The following is a 16,008-nucleotide window of genomic DNA, read 5'->3' on the forward strand; positions in this document are numbered from 1 at the left end:
TCATATTTCCTTTGGTGAAAATTGCTGATTGGAGAGAAGTATTTGTGGCAAGGCAGGAAGCCTGTCAGACACCTGCAAGAACCTGCTGTTATCACACCGAGACCAGCAGTCTTTATCTACAGCCGGCTGCTGGGATTATGAATTGAGGGCTGGCGCTGGAGCTATAAAGAAATAAAATAAAGACATTTAAAATGGTATGTTTATATGCCCCCTCAGTTGGGTCTATTTTGTGTTCCAACAAACTACAATAGGACTTTAAAAACCTCAAGGAATTTAAAAAACATACCCTTGCAGCTGGGCTCATTTTGTCTAGAGGAATCAAATAAAGCAGATATACTCACCTAATCCTCCGTGCTCACCTCTTTCCCCCCTCGCTCTGGCTGTGGAATATTCCTTGGTGTCCTCACATCTAATTCAAGTCAATGAACTAACATAAGACGTGATGACACCAGTGGTCCTTAGACTGCCGGGGCTCAGGGGTGAAAGGGCTGTGTGAATAGTCTAACATTCTGATGGGACTAAGTATCAGGTAAGTATGTCTGCTTTATTTGAGCCCCCTAGAAAAAAAAGAGCACTTAACACTTGCAGTGTGTGTTTTTTTAAATTCCCAGAGTTCTTCTTTAAAGTGACTCTGTTGCTAAAAAAACAAAACATCTACCTTGCTTGCTGCTTGAATCTTCACATCTTTGCCCTCTTGCAGAACTACGGCCTTCGGCAGAATCTTCACATCTGACACTTTTGGGAATGTCAGATGCCTGCGCCTCCCGCTGCGCATTGTAGTGCCATTTCCTGGCTCCTATGTCATTCCTGTATCCTGTAGTGACATAGGGAGAATTAAATCACATTGTACAGCAGGAGATCAGGCATCCAACGCACCCTGAAGATTCTTACAGAGCTCCGTAGCTCTGCCAGAGAATGAGGATGCAAGGAACAGGAAGTAGGTGAGTATAAACCCTTTTCTTTTGCAGGCTGTTTTCTGCCCCTTTTTTTTTATCTGTAACACGAGTCACCTCAAGAAATGGGTCTTGCTGCACTTATCACTTTATCGCAATCACACCAAAAAAATTACTGCCCAGTGGCTGCATGTATGTCGAGTAAAAAACTCTCCCCTGATGAACAATAAGAAATCACATGCATGGCTGATTTTACCTGAAGTAGCAGATATTGCGGCTGTTTAGTACATTGTACTTTAAAGCTGAATTGACTCCACAGTACACAAAGGTAAAGGTTTTATGAAGGATAAAATGTATTGTCCCATCAGGGGGCCTAAAAATATTTATCTGTTGAAATTGTTGCATTAAAACATTAGAACTGTTTACTTGTATATATTAAGGGTAGGCTGTAATTGCATTATTTTCTGCACAGCTAAAATGGGTATGTTAGGAAGAATGTCACACAACATTAATTATAAGTCCTGTTACATTTTTACCTTCAGGGCAGATGTCACACAATTGCAAACAGCCTTCAAATGCTGTTACCAGCTCATTTGCATAATACACCAAATAATCTTTTTGTGTTTTTTCTTTTTTAGGAATAAGACAACCAAAAAAGTTTACACCACCATTAATGAAAGTAAATGCATTAGAAAGCAAATCTCAAGGACCATATGCTTCACAGCATGGCATTCATTTTAACACAAAGGTGACACCAAACACAGGAAACACAAGACCAGTGAATGTGACAGCAACATATCCCTGGTTTTCAAGTGGTAACAAAAAAGCTCCAGGCACAGATTTTCTGCCTCCCGAGCAGAATCTTCTGCAAAGCCAAGATATCAGTGGCAGTCCAAGTTTGCTTCGAAGAAGGTAATGATTTTTTGTGTTTTTTGTGCCCCCAGTACGTTTATAGAGATTAGGTTAAGTGCACCAACATGTTGAGTATTTAGAGCATACATACACAAATAAAAATGCTGCACTTCATATAGGATACTTACACTATATACATTAAATACCAACCTATTGATCAGCTCATTTGATAAAACCTTTTCATTTGCTTTTCTAGTTTCTTTTTGCATATTGCCATATGAATGCAGCAAGTGTTTCAAACAGTGGTTGTCAATAGAGGTGCACCGAAATGAACATTTTAAAAACCAAACCGAAATGAAAAAAAGAGTCGAACTGAAACCAAAAATGTTTTTCTTCTAACTTTTTCAAATGTTTTCAAATATTTTATTTTTTATAAACGTATTTTTTTAATATTTATTTTTATGTATTTTTTACTTTTAGGGGCTACTGAGAAATATTAGGGGTCTGAGCCCTGATATTTTCCTTTTAAAATAGAAAAAGAGATTGAGAACACCTCAATCTCTTTTTCCGCAGCCCCAGTTATAAATGAACAGGAATCCTCTATACTGAGCGTTCCTGTTCATTCATAACTTGTGGAGATAGTATGTTTACCATGTCCACAAGCATGAATGAACAGGAGGTGATGTAGATCACAGAGCAGCGCCCAGCGGGCAGGATAGAAATCTTGGATGCACTGCTATTTCGTCCAAAAAATTGCACTTTGGCATTTTGCCAAAAGTGCCATTTTCGGCCGGTATGTTTCGGTGGCCGATTTATCGGTGCATCCCTAGTTGTCAATGTAGCTGATATAGGGGGCCACGCGTGCCGCCCTATTTTAGAATTTTCTCATTTAAACCCTTTATGAAAGCCCAGAGAAAAAATATCATAAAAAGAGAAAAGGGATGGATAGCACAGAAGAATTAAGAAAAAAAATGTGTAAATTAAATAACTCAAGGCTATGACTACCTGAACCCAGTCTGGTGAAATTCTCACAGTGAAAAAATAGATACATTTTGTAAAACTAAAATCCAACAGGATTCGCACAGCATTTTCTGTCAGGATTCATCCAATGTATTTATATGACATAAGATAGGTGAATCTTGGTAGTACAAATTAGGGATGCACTGAGTACGGGTACCGATAATTTTTTTTCGGTACTCGCCGATACCAATAACCGAGTAACGGAAGTCCCATTCAGGAATCCTGGTGGCGTGTAATGACTCGCCACCTGGCTTCCTGATTAGCCGGGAAGCGGGGCAGCGTGTAAAGATTCGCCACCCGGCTTCCCGATTAACAAGAAAGTCCCCTCTTACCTTAGTATGTGCACCCTGTAACCCCCGGGGCCTCTCTAGCGAGAACACGGCCTTCGTCCGGTACCCAGCTTGGAGCCGCCTGGCCGGCCAATCAGGAAGCCGGGCGCCGTGTAATGACGCGACACCCTGCTTTCTGATTGGCCGGGAGGCCGGCTCCATGCTCTCTTGTCATGAGATGACGAGGGAGCATGAAGCCAGCTTCCCGGCCAATCAGAAAGCAGGGCGTCGCGTCATTAGACGACGCCCGGCTTCCTGATTGGAGGCTCCGATTGGGTACCGGACGGAGGCCGCATTCTCGCTGGAGAGGCCCCCGGAGGTGACAGGCTGCACATACTAAGGTAAGGTAACCTTACCTCACGAGGCCAGCTTCCTGATTGGCCAGCTTCCTGATTGGCCGGGAAGTCGGCTTCATGCTCTCTCATCACAAGTGACGAGAGAGCATGGAGCCGCTTCCCGGTCAATCGCGAAACCGGGCAGCGTGTAATGACGCGCTGCCCGGCTTCCTGATACCGGAAGTACTCATGCTAGGCATCGGAGCATTTGGGTGAGTATGAGTACTTGCCCAAATACTCGGAATCAGCACCGATATCGATACTAGTATCAGTATCGGTGCATCCCTAGTACAAATCATGCCAGGATGAATTTTGATAGTACAGTAGCATCTTTTTTTCACCTTTGGACAAATCGATGTGAGTATGTTTGGATGAATCTTATTAAACAACAGGAATATCCTTCCGTTCATTTGCTGACATGCTTTCCATGGTGCTGAAATTGTGTTTTAGCAATAGGAGGGTTGATGAAAAATGTTACAAAAAACCTGTATGTCCCCCCACTACCAGAATGAACCAACCCGGAACACTAGGCAGGCACCCCCTGCTATGCCAATGCTAGCCCACTCTGCCAAAGCCTAATGCTGGCTGCAGGAGGGGCTGGCATTCGGGGCAAGGAGGTGGTTGTAGGCTCCTCAGTGAACTGGTTTTAGGGGTCCTGAAGACCCCTAACACTTTTTGCACACTTGTTCACTCAACTGTACAAGATACTGTGCATGCTAATATCAAGAAGGGCCAACTTTGATAAGCTGCGCAACCTAGTGGGGGAAATAAAATGGGAAAACTTATTTCAAAACCTAAACACAGACCAGATGTGGGATTGTTTTAAAAACACACTACATACTGCTACTTCAAAGTGTATACCATTAGGGAGCAAAAATAAAAGATCAAAGACTAAACCAATATGGTTTAATAAAACTGTAAAACAACACGTCAAGGACAAGAGAGCGACATTTATAAAATATAAGACGGAAGGGACGGCATTGGCGTTCCTTAACTACAAAGAATGTAACAAAAAATGCAAACTAGAAATCCGGGCAGCTAAAACTGAGTGCGAAAAGCATATCGCCGCAGATAGTAAAAAGAACCCCAAACATTTTTACCGATATATTAACAGTAAAAAGGTATGAAAGGAGCAGATATGCCCAATAAAGGATGAAAGCGGGAAGCTAGTCACAAACGACAAGGAGAGGGCCGAGGCGCTGAACGCTTTTTTCTCCTCAGTATACACTCAGGAGGGAAACGGGTTTGACACACATGATATGCTTTAGATTGAGCACGTTGCATTTGTTTCTCTTCTTTGTTAGTAAAGGTGTGCTATGTTTTTCCATTACCAAGCCAGAAACAACATTGCAGCTGGTCCCAGTAGCATGCCACAATTATCAAGGACAAGTCGATATCTTGCCACACAATGTGCTGCCCATGTCTGCCCTGCAATATCTATGTGCTGGCTGTATCTTCAGTTACCTTACAAATCTGCATTCCTTTTATTTGTTCAGCTTGTTTAGAACATTTGCAGAAGAACAAATGTTCACTTATAATAACTCCATGAACACTGAGAATTCCTGTGAAACTGACTCAAACAGACCCTTCTATCAAAATCCACTTAACCGCAGTGAAGATGACGTCTGTGGAGCCAGTGATGGTTTGGATGAAGAAACATTTTCCTTCCCTTCCTCTATAGCACTGCTTACAGGAAAAGGTGAAGATCATTTTGTTATAAGTTAGTGTTTTCACCTAAAAAATAATTATCTCGGGTAAGACATGTGCTAAGCTGTTTCCATCTGCTCCATACTGTACATCCTGCAGTTACCCCATATGTTCAGCCTCACATTGAAGGTATGGACAGGAAAATTGTTTCACTGAGATCAGGATGTGAGATGATGTTTGGAGAGCTTTGTCTACATTTTACTGTTAAATTATACACAGCGGTTTTGGGGTAGATTACATAAAATCTGGGCCACAAATTAATTTCCCTTTTATATATAAACACAGAATTGTAATTCAGTGATACAATTATTATAATTACATCCATTTGAAGTATGATTACATTACAATTATGATTACTTTAAGAGTGGGATTTTTTGGTGTTGTTATTAACAAAATTATATTTCACATACACACCGATCAGCCATAACATAATGACCACTGAGAGGGGAAGTGAATGTCACAATGGCACCTGGAAGTGGGTGGGACATATTAAAGAGCAAGTGGACATTTTGTCCCTGTAGTTGATGTGGTCCAAGGAAGGAAAACTGGTGAACCAGCAGCAGGGTCATGGGTGGCCACGGTTCATTGATGCACGTGGAGAGCGAGGGCTGGTCTGTGTAGTCCAAGAGCATAGAAGAGCTACTGTATCTCAAATTGCTGAACAAGTTAATGCTGGTTCCAATAGAAAAGTATCTGAACACAGTGCATTGTAGTTTGGTACATATAGGGCTGCGCAGCTGCAGACCAGTTAGGGTGCCCATGCTGACCCATATCTATTGCCAAAAGCGCCTACAATGGGTACGTGAGCAACAGAACTACACCATGGATTGATGGAATAAGGTGGCCTGGTCTGATGAATTGTGCTTTCTTTTACATTATGTGGATAGCTGGATGCATGTGTCGCTTACCTGGGGAAGAGGTAGCACCAGGATGCCCTATGGGAAAAAATCAAGCCGACAAAGGCAGTGTAACGCTATGTGCACTGTTCCGCTACGAAACCTTGGGTCCTGCCAGTCATGTGGATGTTACTTTGACATGTTCCACCTACCTAAACATTGCTGCTGCCCAAGTACATCCATTCATGGAAGGACATTCCCTTACGGCAGTGGCCTCTTTCAGCAGGAAAATGTGTCCTGCTACACTGCAAAAATGGTTCAAACAGGGTTTGAGGAACACAACAACAAGTTTGAGGTGTTGACTTGGCTTCCAAATTTTCCAGATCTCAAGCCAATTGATCATCTGTTGGATTTGTTGGAAAAACAAGTCGAATCCATAGAAGCCCCACCTCGCTACTTAAATGGTCTGCTATTGGCAGCTTGGTGCCAGATACCACAGCATACCTTCAGAGGTCTAGTGTAGTCCATGCCTTGATGGGTCATCACTGTTATGGCGGCATACTCAATATTAGGTGGGTGGTCATAATGTTAAGGTTGATCAGTGTATATCTAAAAGGTCATGCATTTATTGTACATATAGGTACTGTATATGCAAAAATGTAGCAAAACACATATACAGTGATACATAAGTTATTATTAGGTCCAATATATCTTAAATTGTTCTACCTAAAATAATTAATATCACATATTACCCTTTTCTGCACATAATCGCCCTTTATGATGATACAATCACCTTTACATGTCAAGAGAATTATTTTTTAGAGACAATTATATTCAACTTTCCAATTATGGTGTCAGGCATGAACTAGATCCATGATACTACACAATCAATGTCAGTTTGAAGTAAAAACTTTGTCAACAATAGGCCAACTGGTCAAGTTTTATTGGATTATAGATAAGCAGGATTTTTCTCTCCTGCACAAAGAACAATTAAAAGGTAAGCTGCAATATTTTTTTCAAGTTATGCCATGTGAACAAATATAAACTGGATACTGTCCCAATTTAGCTGCAAAAGGGGAAATACATTTTAAGCAATTATTTCTTCAGATGTAATGTAACACTTTAGTCAACATGAGAGGATGCTGAAAGGTTGCTCAATATCCTCTATAGTCTACATAGCTTGATTATTGCTTTAGTTGTTCAAATAGGTCACATCACTAAATAAAAAAGGCAGTGTGCACTCAGGCTTAATGAAGCTATCTGTGTCTAATGTTAGTGTTCATACATGTTCTAGTCTTTCTTTATACGCAATGGTATTAATAAAAATTATTTTAATGTTCAATTCAGCTGAGACACAATGCGGAATCCTGAGACCAGTTTCTGAAATTCGTATCCTTTTTCCGTTTGTGTGCAGTTCAATCTACAGCCTATCTCAGACCTTGACTTTACTATTAAAGGAAACATAGGAGCTATAGTTGTAAAGCAGCAGATGTGACATTCACTGAAGGAGTATCTTCCTGGTGCATGTGTTTTTAAATTACTGTGGTTGATTTACCTGCAGTAAATGTTTGCTGAATGTCACATTCATTACTTTATAAATGTGATTGTGTTTAAATTTTCTTTATTATGTTCAGGACTACACAAATACAGCTTTTGAAAATATGTTTTCCTCAGCATTTTTTTCCCAGTTATCTTGTGAAGCTCTAAGCTCAATTTCACATATTAAGCTGTCTTTTTTCTGCTGAAGAAAAACTATTGTATACATAACTCAGTAGATCAAGTTGATATTTACAAACACAACTGAATGATTCTGAGGAATTACTTATTCCTCTCATACTCTCAATGGCTGATCTCCTTACACAGGCTTTATGGAATTTCAAAAGAGAGTCTGAAAGCATACAGCTTCAACTGTGCACCTTCTCAGGAAAACCCATAATGGTTTGTAAAACCGCGCTCATGGGTGCACTCTCTAAATGTTTAATTTTAAAAGCAAGATTTTTTTTAAAGTAAAAAAGATAGAATGCCTTAGTTTAAAATGTTACTATTAAACAATTAAAATAAAATGATCAGAAATTATTGTAGTTTTAGTATTAAATAAACACTGAACACCTGTTTGTGGGATTTTATCTTTCTTTTGCTGGAGTTCTTAGTCAATTTTGTTTTGTAAAGATCATACTGTATATGCTGCAGTATTCCTGTTTTTATGGTAAAAACATCTGTGAATAACTAGAATGCAGATTTAGGTAGCCAACAGTTAATCGTATATCCAACGGACTGTAAATTCCTTATTTATGTAATTCATAAGACAAATTTGATGGACACTGCATTATTTTTTTATTTAGCATTTATAATTTTCCAAGGGTAGATAATCAATTTTCCTTAACATGTAAGCTAAACAATTCAGGGCAATCTTTAAAGAATTTCCTTATTTTAATTACATACAGTCAAAAGCCTTGGATGATGTATGTATTTATTGATTTCCTATCATGTTGTGTATATTTTAAAATGTAGAAATATTAAAGGATAGATACAACTTTAATACCGCCGACAGCAAGCAGCCTCTTCTATGCCCTCTGTAGCAAATGTCTAAATGGAACAATATACATAGAATACTTAGAAAGGCAAGTGTGCAATACCTGGCTTTACAAGGCCCAGCGTAGTATTCCTATATTATGGCACTACCAAGTCTGCTTTGACATATAGTTCATGCAAGAATACTTGCCATCCATAACATTGCTATAAGCAGTGAAGGCCATTATTTTGAAGTCTCTGAATTTGCTCTTCATGTCCATCATACTGGTATCTTATGAGAATATCTTTATTGGCTGTGGAGACACTCTCATGGGATAGTGAGATGGCAGGGACTAAGGCTGGGCTCAAAAGGGCCACTTGAACACTTGAGGGCCAGAGTTATAATTTGTGTCTCAGTTCAGGGGATTCCTACTGAAGAGAAGTTATTAAAAAAAAAAAGGTATCTGCGGATACCTTATAGTGCCTGCTGTTTCTTTGAAACGTTAGAAAAACTAGGGGACTGGTGCCTGGTGTTCACTTTAAGAATGTTTAATCTATGTGGTACCCTAAATTCTATTAAAGGTGAACCCCAGGCAGATATAAACTACGCAAATGAATGCAGCTGTGTATTCAATAATACTTCCTTAAATGTATATTTTGCATGCAAGCAGCCTAAGTACCTACATTTGAATTGGTATAAATCTCTTAGGAGTCTATTCACTAAGCTGCCGAAGGATCTAGCCGTAGCTTCGGCTGATCCTTCGGCTAGCTTTGGCCCCAGGACCCCTTCAGTTCAGTAGAACCAAAGGGCTGCTGTACGGGCTATTCACTATAGCCCGTACAGCTACCGAAGTCGGCCGAGTGGCTCATTCGAGCCGAAGGCATATGCTTCGGCTCGACTGAGCCGAGGTGAAAGCCGAAGCTGGCCGGACGGCCAGCCATTGGCCAGCCGACAGCCTGCTACTGACTGCTGGGCGGAGCCAGCCGTCATCTCACGGCTGGCTTCGGCCACTTACACAGACAGATCAGCGTCCCTGGTTACCAGGTAACCAGGGACGCTGATCTCCAGATAGCCCAACTCTCCTGGACGCTCCGGGAGTCTCCCGCTATTAGATAGCTGTTCACGGCCGCCCGGGAGAGATTCAATTTCTACGGGAAAGTTTTTTACTTTGCTCGATCGAGCAGAGTAAACCTTTCCCTGCTCTGTTGTCTTTTTTTTCCCATCTGACATTGGAGCCGTTGGCTGCCGTCAGATTAAAAAAAAAAAACCACAATAGGAATGCATAGCTACATTCCTATTGTCTATTTCAATTTGCAATAGCCAATGGCAAACTAGCTTTTGCACCCGCCCACTGCTGCTGTCAAACAGCAGAGGCGACCTGAAGTTCTCCATCAGGTCCCCTCTAGTGATTGACAGCAGCAGAGGGTGGGTGCAAAAGCTAGTTTGCTATTGGCTATTGCAAAATGAAATAGCCAATAGGAATCTAGCTATGCATTTTTATTCTGAGCATGTTCGGCCGACCCAAAGCCTCACGAAGCAAACCGATGTACAACCGACTTCAGCTGATATACGGCTAGAATCAGCCGTACAAGCCTGAAGTGAATAGCCGAACAGCGTTCGGCTCACTTCACTTCGGGTCGGTTGTTCACTTGGCTGCCCATGGCAGCTTAGTGAATAGACCCCTTAATCTCATACAATGAAGCTTAGACTGGCAGTGGGAGAAGCAGAGCAAGGAGAAAATTAGTTGTTCTGCAGTGCAAGGAGCATGCGGATAGAAGGAGAAAGCGGAATGACAAAGAGATGAAGTCGCCAGTCTGCTGCTTCTACTTTCACTGTCCAGTCACAGGGTGGGGTTGGTGAGGCAACCTTTAAGTGTTACTGAACTGCAGCAGAGAAAAATCAGGTCTCCCTCCCTGCTAGACAGTACTGTGTAGTATGGCAGAGCTGTGTAAACCTCAGGACTGTATAGTGGACAGAAATACAAATCCATATGCAGGTAAAACAACCTATATATGTAGGGCAGATAACACAACTCGTATATGTATTTTATCTGTGTCTTTAGCTATTAACTTAAGTTCAGCTTTAAAGTGTACCTGTGGGGACTTGTAATGCTGTCAAACTGCTGTTTGCTTGTTTTCATATTGGCAATTAAGGCTCTCCACCCCATTTATTACTCAGTAGGGAGGCAAAGGGCAAGTCAATGTACACCAACAATACACACCAACAATGTACACCTGCTGCAGAGTGCAGACACACTCTCTATTCCTCACAGGTTTGCATCAAGTATTCCACTGCTGAGCTTTAGAACTAAATTTTCTTTGTTTAATAAATTTTCTACCTAGCTTCTGTATTCAGATAAGAATTTTGTCATGTGTGCACCAACTGGATCTGGAAAGACAGTGCTTTTTGAAATAGCAATTGTTCGATTACTGATGGAAGTGCCAGCTCCTTGGACAAACATCAAGATAGTATACAGTGAGTATAAGAGAAGGGAAAAAGAAGAAAATCTGTTTTAAAATTTAAGTGGAAAGAAAACCTATCTATCTTTATCTATCTATCATGATAAGTCATGCTAATATTATTTCAGTGGCACCCATAAAAGCATTATGTGGCCAACGATTTGACAACTGGAAGGAGAAATTTGAACCGATTGGACTACAATGTAAGGAGCTGACAGGAGATACAGAGGTGGATGACTTATTTGAGATTCAACACGCTCACATTATCATGACAACTCCAGTAAGTAAATCAGTTAGTCATAGATGAGACTGTATCTTGCGAGATAACCCAAAACAAAATGTTAGTTTGAAAATACACAGCTTTTCTGCCAGTTGGTTTTGCTATTCATTCAGACATTCAAGTCCAGCCAACAATCAACATGTCACTGATTATGCACAATTCAAGTGTAATTTACTTATTTATACACCTGATAATTTAGAAATAAAGATTCACTTTACTTCTTTAGCCTATTACAATATAAGGGACACAATAGATGGACAGCACAGGGGCTCAGTGGATAAAGGGCTGAGATCTTCAGTTCAAATCCTGCAAGGACACTACTTGTAGGGCTTTTCCTTGTTCTTCCTGTCCTTGTGTGGGTTTCCTCCGACTATTGTAGTTTCGTCCCACACTGGTAGGTTAATAGGCTTCTGTCTAAATTGTCCCTTGTATGTATGCATATGAGTTAGGGTCCTTAAACTGTAAGCTCCTTGAGGGTAGGGACTAGTGTGAATGAATAGCATGTCAAGTGCTGCAGAAATTGAAGGTTCTACATAAATAAAAATAAAAAAGACGTGTCACGCTATAAGTAAACAATATTTCTCAGAGTATGCTACCGCAGCGATGCGTGAGAGCCTCAGTGAGTTACCAAGGAGATCGGGACGCCATTCAGAATTAAAGGGGAAGAGGACTTAAGGGGATCAAAGGGGATCAGGTCCTCACTTCGCCTGCCCGTTCCTGGCTCACCTTCCTCTGCTGGGAGTTTAGGACTGGCGAAAAACTGTCTCAGGATAGTGAACGGTGCTTGAACACCAGCATCAAATGACTTAACTAAAAAAAACTGAAGAGAGAAGTTGACTGGTTGCCCTGGGCAACTGCTCCAGATTTTGTCTGCTCCAGTTATTATAAATTCCCCTTTCTGTCTTTATAATCTGTTTTCAGTCTTTCTTTTTTCTTTTACTGGTCTTTGCACAAAACTAGGAAACTAAAAAATAAATCAGACATTCCATTTTTATGTGTTGCCATAAACTACAATATAAAATAGCCAGAAAGGAATGGCAGTGGAACTGCAACATGTTGTGTTTTTAAAGGGAAAGAAGGAAAACATAGTCTTGATGTTTATGTGAACAACCTGGCAAATGAAAGGATATCTGTATCATTGCCCAGTTTCTATCTTGCTTTTAGAAAACAAGGAATTATCAAAGTGTATTTATAGCAACAACTTTCTGTTTAGTTTTGCAATGAGTCTGGAAGGGTTAAAACCCCTATCAGGTCAGTTTTTGCTATTTTCTGCTGGGGAGATTTCCCTACACTTTCTTTTCCTGTAAATTATAGGAAATCTCACCAAACTTAGGGGATTTCTCATCTTAGACAGTTGTCACTGTATCATTTGTCCAGATTTACTGCTCCTGCTTGCATCTGCGTAGCAGGAGTACAATAATAACTTGACAAAAGGTCTAATCCTTGCCCACTCTATTTACTACTAAAAATAAAAGTTTTCTTTTTACATACATTTTAAGAACAGATCAAATGTGGATAACAAGGCTGTCCATCTACACTTATCCTTAGGTCTCACTTACACTAATCGCACTTACTTAACCCCTTCATGACTGAGGCCCTTTTTTCAATTTTTGCACCCATGTTATATTCCACATTTTAGACCTGAAAATGACGTAAAACCCCCCAACATTATATATTTTCTGAATGCCAAGACCCTATAGAATAAAATGGTGGTAGTTGAAAATTTTTATGTTGCGCAATATTAGCGCAACTCCTTATTAAACCCCAAAATTTAGTGACAAATTTAATTAAATGCCCCAAAACACAACAAATTACCCATTAGTGCACTGTACTGGAATAAATGTAATTTTAATAAATTGTGCAGTTAATTGATGTAAATAAACTGATAGATGATGAACAAAAACTGAGGTAAAAAAATGCTACTACTTTTATTGTACCTGGATTCATGTCATGTTGTCCTTGGCTTATAAAAGTATAAAAGCTGCTTTTCAACTAATTTATGTGGTTGTTTAGGCTTATGTTCTTTTACATGCATTTAGTATGCAGGCAGGTAAAGTCGAACTGATTTCAAAAAGTGAAGATTTGCTATGTTATACAGAACATTTAGAAATGTAAATTTTTCCTAAGCAGAACCCCGAAAAATTTACCTTTTTGTCTTTATTTCTTCCTGATAAATAGCAGAGCACTTCCTGGTATGTGAAGGTGCCAATGAACCCCTGTGCCTACAGTCGCATAGCTGTGTATGTACAGTGTGAGATCTCAGAAGATTATCAAGGTTATTCACAAAAGGGTGAAGAGTTTGGAGAAGGCAGGATAAGTGACCAATCTAGGACAACATATCTGAACCAGAAAGTGAGCTGAATCAGAGAATTCTTCCAAATCAGCTATTTTGGCCTAGATTGTTCACTTCTCCTGCCTTCTCCAAACTCTTCACCCTTTTGTGAATAACCCTGTTAGAGTGAGTTTTGTTGATGTCACTACTGTGCTGCTCACTCTTCTCCTTCCTAGAGACCCAGACATAAGAAAGCTAATTCCTGCCTTTACCTAGATGGCCACCTCCACCCAGAAACACAGGGCAGAACAAGGCATTGCAAAGTAAGTAATCAGCTGCAGGGAACCCACAAGCAATACTGGTGACCAGTACTTTGCCCTCTGCCTACTTCATTTGTAGGCACAGCTTCCAAGGTTCAGTTCCTCGTTTAAATGCATTTACATGTTACATGCAAATATTTGTTTCCCTACAAAACACTCTAACGCAAAATGTAGATACTTGCCTCCATGCACAACCAGGAAAAGGCATTGTACAGAATATACTGCAACACAAACTGCACAATATTTTAGCACATGGTACATTAATGAAGGTATAGGCTGCTCAAATGTCTACTTACTCCTAATTATGCATACTTGACATCTATTTATTTTTTCTAAATCCAAATGATGTGTTATGCCATTTAGGAGAAATGGGATTCCATGAGTAGAAAATGGAGAGACAATACGTTGGTTCAGCTAGTTCGGCTCTTTCTTATAGATGAGGTAATTGTGCAAAGAAAAAAAAACTTAATTAAACAAGTCTAGATATGTTTAGACATTGAACGTCACATAGCTATCTCTTACCCAGATGACAATAAGGTCTGCGTTTCCATATTATTGCAGCAGTTTTATGTTTACAATTACAGGAAATAATATAGTCAGTCATAAGAAGCTTTACTCTTTTGCATGATGGTTATGGTCAGTGTCCCCACCATGACCAAAATGCACTTGTTTGCCTATACTTGTCTCCATGTGGATGAAAAGTCAAACTCACCAAAAATTGTAAATCACACATTGCAAAAAACATATAGCCACAGTTAGTAAAAGAAACCCCAAAAAATTCTACCAATACATAGACCAGATAGGTCCAATAAAGGACAAAAACGGGAACTTAGTCACAAACGACAGGGAGAGGGCCGAGGCGTCGAATAATTTTTCTCCCCAGTACCCACTCAGGAAAAAGACGGGTTTAATGTGCATAAGAAAACACATAGTTCAACACAAAATATACCTCAGTGGTTGACGGAAACCGGTATACAACATAGGCTTAAACTACTTAATGCAAATAAAGCATTAGGACCAAATAACCTGCACCCTAAGATACTTAAAGAACTAAGCCAGGTTATAACGAGACCATTATTCCTAATTTTTAAGGACTCCTTAATGACTGGTAGAGTACCAAGCGACTGGCGGAAGGCTACAGTAGTACCAATATTGAAAAAGGGGTCAAGATGCCAACCTGGGAACTACAGACCAGTTAGTCTTACATCGCTAGTTTGCAAACTGTTAGAGGGAATGATTAAGGACTACTTAGTAGAATTTGTTCAGGATAATGGCATAGTAAATGATAACCAGCATGGATTTAGGAAGGACCGTTCCTGCCAGACTAACCTGCTAACTTTTTTCGAAGGGGTAAGTAGAGATCTGGATGGAGGGAGGCCGGAGGATGTAATATATCTGGATTTTTCAAAGGCTTTTGACACGGTACCACATAAATGCTTACTACACAAGCTGCGATCCATGCGCATAGAAGAATTAGTGTGTACGTGGAAAATTGGCTACAGGAACGTGTACAGAGAGTATCGATAAATGGCACCTTTTCAGAGTGGGCTAGGGTCATGAGCGATGTGCCTCAGGGTTCTGTGGTGGGCCCATGCTATTCAACCTGTTTATTAACGATATTGGGGAGGGTGTGAATAGCCATGTTTCAGTGTTTGCTAATGATACCAAAATCGGGAGGGTAGTAGAAACGGACTTAGACAGTATAACATTACAGGAGGACCTGGATAAAATAGGGGAGTGGGCAACTATATGGCAGATGAGGTTTAATGTCGATAAATGCAAAGTAATGCACTTTGGGGATAAAATAGGAAAATGGGCTATACAATTATAGGTATGCCACTAGGGAAGTCAGACATGGAAAAAGATTTGGGGGTCATTGTAGATCACAGACTAAATAATAGCATGCAGTGCCAGGCTGCTGTAAACAAAGCAAGTAGAGTCCTGTCCTGTATTAAGAGGGGAATGTTTTGCAGGGACAGGTCTATAATTTCCCATAACGTCTTCCAGGACAGCATCACGAGATGGAATCTCCTCCCCCACACACAGGAAACACGTCACTTAATCTGTTTAAAAGACCCTCCTCTCCTCCACTCCCTCAGTCTTTTGTGTTTCCTCAGTCAAGCTGGGGAGCGCGTCACAGAACGCTGAGAGAGGGCTTCCATGTGGTGATGCTGCCCGGGAAGTCTTCCTTGT

The 16,008-nt window shown here is 40.4% G+C and overlaps 1 protein-coding gene across 1 annotated transcript in view; it reads left to right on the plus strand.

Annotated features, from left to right (window-relative positions):
* The first annotated feature begins 921 nt into the window (after positions 1 to 921).
* Positions 922 to 16,008, plus strand: part of HFM1 (HFM1, ATP dependent DNA helicase homolog) — a 63,481-nt gene continuing 48,394 nt past the window's right edge. Inside the window, exons 1-7 of the mRNA XM_018560296.1 lie at positions 922 to 941; positions 1,532 to 1,572; positions 7,320 to 7,361; positions 8,364 to 8,434; positions 10,827 to 10,959; positions 11,072 to 11,223; positions 14,179 to 14,256. Of these exons, the coding sequence (XP_018415798.1) occupies positions 922 to 941; positions 1,532 to 1,572; positions 7,320 to 7,361; positions 8,364 to 8,434; positions 10,827 to 10,959; positions 11,072 to 11,223; positions 14,179 to 14,256 (537 nt within the window). The remainder of the gene's footprint in view (positions 942 to 1,531; positions 1,573 to 7,319; positions 7,362 to 8,363; positions 8,435 to 10,826; positions 10,960 to 11,071; positions 11,224 to 14,178; positions 14,257 to 16,008) is intronic.

The sequence above is a fragment of the Nanorana parkeri genome, unplaced genomic scaffold, assembly GCF_000935625.1.
Source record: "Nanorana parkeri isolate BGI_ZX_2015 unplaced genomic scaffold, ASM93562v1 scaffold447, whole genome shotgun sequence".
NCBI classification, from domain to species: Eukaryota; Metazoa; Chordata; class Amphibia; order Anura; family Dicroglossidae; genus Nanorana; species Nanorana parkeri.